The sequence below is a fragment of the Chlorella variabilis genome (assembly GCF_000147415.1).
Source record: "Chlorella variabilis unplaced genomic scaffold CHLNCscaffold_168, whole genome shotgun sequence".
NCBI lineage: Eukaryota > Viridiplantae > Chlorophyta > Trebouxiophyceae > Chlorellales > Chlorellaceae > Chlorella > Chlorella variabilis.
The window spans coordinates 34,884-37,001 of NW_005434949.1; the positions used below are offsets into that span (position 1 = coordinate 34,884).

At 70.2% G+C, this 2,118-nt stretch overlaps 1 protein-coding gene across 1 annotated transcript in view; it reads left to right on the top strand.

Annotated features, from left to right (window-relative positions):
- Positions 1–51: 51 nt before the first annotated feature.
- CHLNCDRAFT_136594 (hypothetical protein) overlaps positions 52–2,118 on the top strand; it is a gene marked incomplete at both ends in the record, with an annotated part of 3,227 nt that continues 1,160 nt past the window's right edge. The window contains 7 exons of the mRNA XM_005842633.1: positions 52–105; positions 262–363; positions 664–768; positions 935–1,000; positions 1,349–1,389; positions 1,583–1,696; positions 1,846–2,006. Coding sequence (XP_005842690.1) covers positions 52–105; positions 262–363; positions 664–768; positions 935–1,000; positions 1,349–1,389; positions 1,583–1,696; positions 1,846–2,006 — 643 coding nt within the window. The remainder of the gene's footprint in view (positions 106–261; positions 364–663; positions 769–934; positions 1,001–1,348; positions 1,390–1,582; positions 1,697–1,845; positions 2,007–2,118) is intronic.

Consider the following 2,118-nt stretch of genomic DNA (forward strand, 5'->3'; position numbering starts at 1 on the left):
CTGCGGGGGCTCGCGCGGGGGAGGGTAGCTGTGCTGGGTGCCGAGCGGGGCATGGCCTGCCGCATGGGCGCGGCTGCTGGGGAGGGGGTGGGGGAAGCTGAGCGGGTGTGCGGCTGCTGGTGGCATTGCCGGCATGGCACTGGGTGGGCCGCCGGGGGGAGGCAGGCAGGCAGCAGGGGCGTGCTGAAGTGGGGCGGCCTGCCGGCGCACGCCGACGTGGCACGGCCGGTACTGCCCATCTCCGCCCAAACGGTACCGCAGGGCGACCTCCGCGGGGTATCCTACGAGGACTCCAAGTACCTGGGCGGTGACGTGGCGCACACGCACCTGGTGAAGGGCCTGGACTTTGCGCTGCTGCAAAAGGTGGGTTTATGGTTTGACTAATTGTGGGGATGTAACACGGGGATTGGGGGTGACTAAAGGTGGAGATGAGGGCTTGCGCCTGTCAGGGCCTGGGTGTCCCTTACAGGTTGCTTTGCAGTCAGGGTTACCTGCCCGTGGCCTGAGGGTGCGGGCGGCGCGTGTGGGCGGGGCATGTGATGGGTTTAGGTGCATGGGATGGGCTGCTGGCTGGGGTGGCGACCCCACGCCTGCTGGCGCCTGCGTTGTGTGGTGCCGAAAAAAGGGCTGATGCGTGGCCTGCCGCCGCGCCGCGCCGCGCAGGTGCGGGCGGAGCAGGAGGCGGGGAAGAAAGGAGGCGGCGCCGGGTCTGACGGCGAGGGCGAGGCACCAGTGCTGGCCAAGCGCGTGCCGCTGGGGGAGCCAGAGGTGGGTGGTGAGGGGGGCAGGGGGGAGAGTGTGGTGGTGGCGTGTGGCTCTGCCTGGCTGTGCTGCTGAGCACCCCCTGCTCTCCCCGCCGCGCCCGCCACGTCCCGCCGTGCCGCACACGCCACCCCTGCCGCCTGCCCTCCCCCCTGATGCCTGCGGGCTGCAGGCCCCCGCTACCTTCGCCACGCCGCTGGGCCGCGCCGTGCACGCTTTCTTCTTCGACCCCAGCCAGGTGTGTGTGTGTGAGTGTGCATGTGTGTATGTGTGTGGTGCTGTGTGTGCGCTGTGATGTGTGCTGAGGGTGTGTGCGGTGCGTGTGTGCGTCGGCGCCAGCCTGCGCCGTGTGCCACGCAGCAAAGCGCTTTTTGCACCGCACCTTGCTCTGCCCAGCCGGGCGGGATGGCCTGCCCCCCTCTGGGGCGGTGGCTCCCCTGCCTGCCTGGGCTGGCACCACCAGGCGTCAATCCGCGAGGCCAGGCCTGGACCTTCCTCCCCCTGTACCTTCACTTCCACCTTGACCTGCTGCACTTCATTTCCCTTTCCACACCGGCCTTCCTCCTGCCTAACACCCCCCTTGCAGCGCGGCGCGGGCATGCCCGTGGCGGAGCTCTTCCTCCCCAGGTGGGCGGGCGGGGGCGTGGTGCGGATGTGCAAACTGGAAACATGACGAGCAATCGCAACTGGCACCCGCTGCCGCCTGCCCTGCCCTCCCACCTGCCTGCCGCCGCACTCTCCCTTGCCCGGCTGTGCCGCCCTGGCGTGCCTGCTGGTGTGTACTGAAGACATGGCGCTGTGCGGCACAATGGTACTGCAGGCGTACCGCCTTTGTGTACGAGCTGGAGGAGGCGGGCGCCCCCGACATCCCAACCACCCTGCGCCGCTCGAGGGAGGACTGCCCCAAGGCGCGCCGCCGCGGCCCGCCTCTATGGTTGTCCCCGTCCTATTGTTTTTCCTGCTTAACCCTAATCCTGCCTCTGGCCACCTGGCGCCGCCGACCCTGCTGCTGCTGCGCCCGTTCGCGCCAGCAGCCGCTGCCCGCCTGGGCTGCGCCTGTCTCGCCCGCCGCCGCCGCCCGAGCGCCGTGCCGTTGCGCGGGGGGCCCGTTCCGCCACACTCACCGCACCGCCGCCCCGCCGCCCTCCGGGACCGTCCACAGGTGCGGGAGATGGCTCTGGGCGGCCTGGATGGCGGCGTGCTGGAGCGGATTGCCAAGATCATGAGCTACATGAGCGTGCAGGGTGAGGGCGGGGGGTGGGGGGTGGGTGGGTTCCCAGGGCCCTCCTTCTTCCTTTCCCACGCTGCCTATGTTTTGTGCTGCCCCTGCTGCCCTGGCTGGGGGAGCCGGGGCGG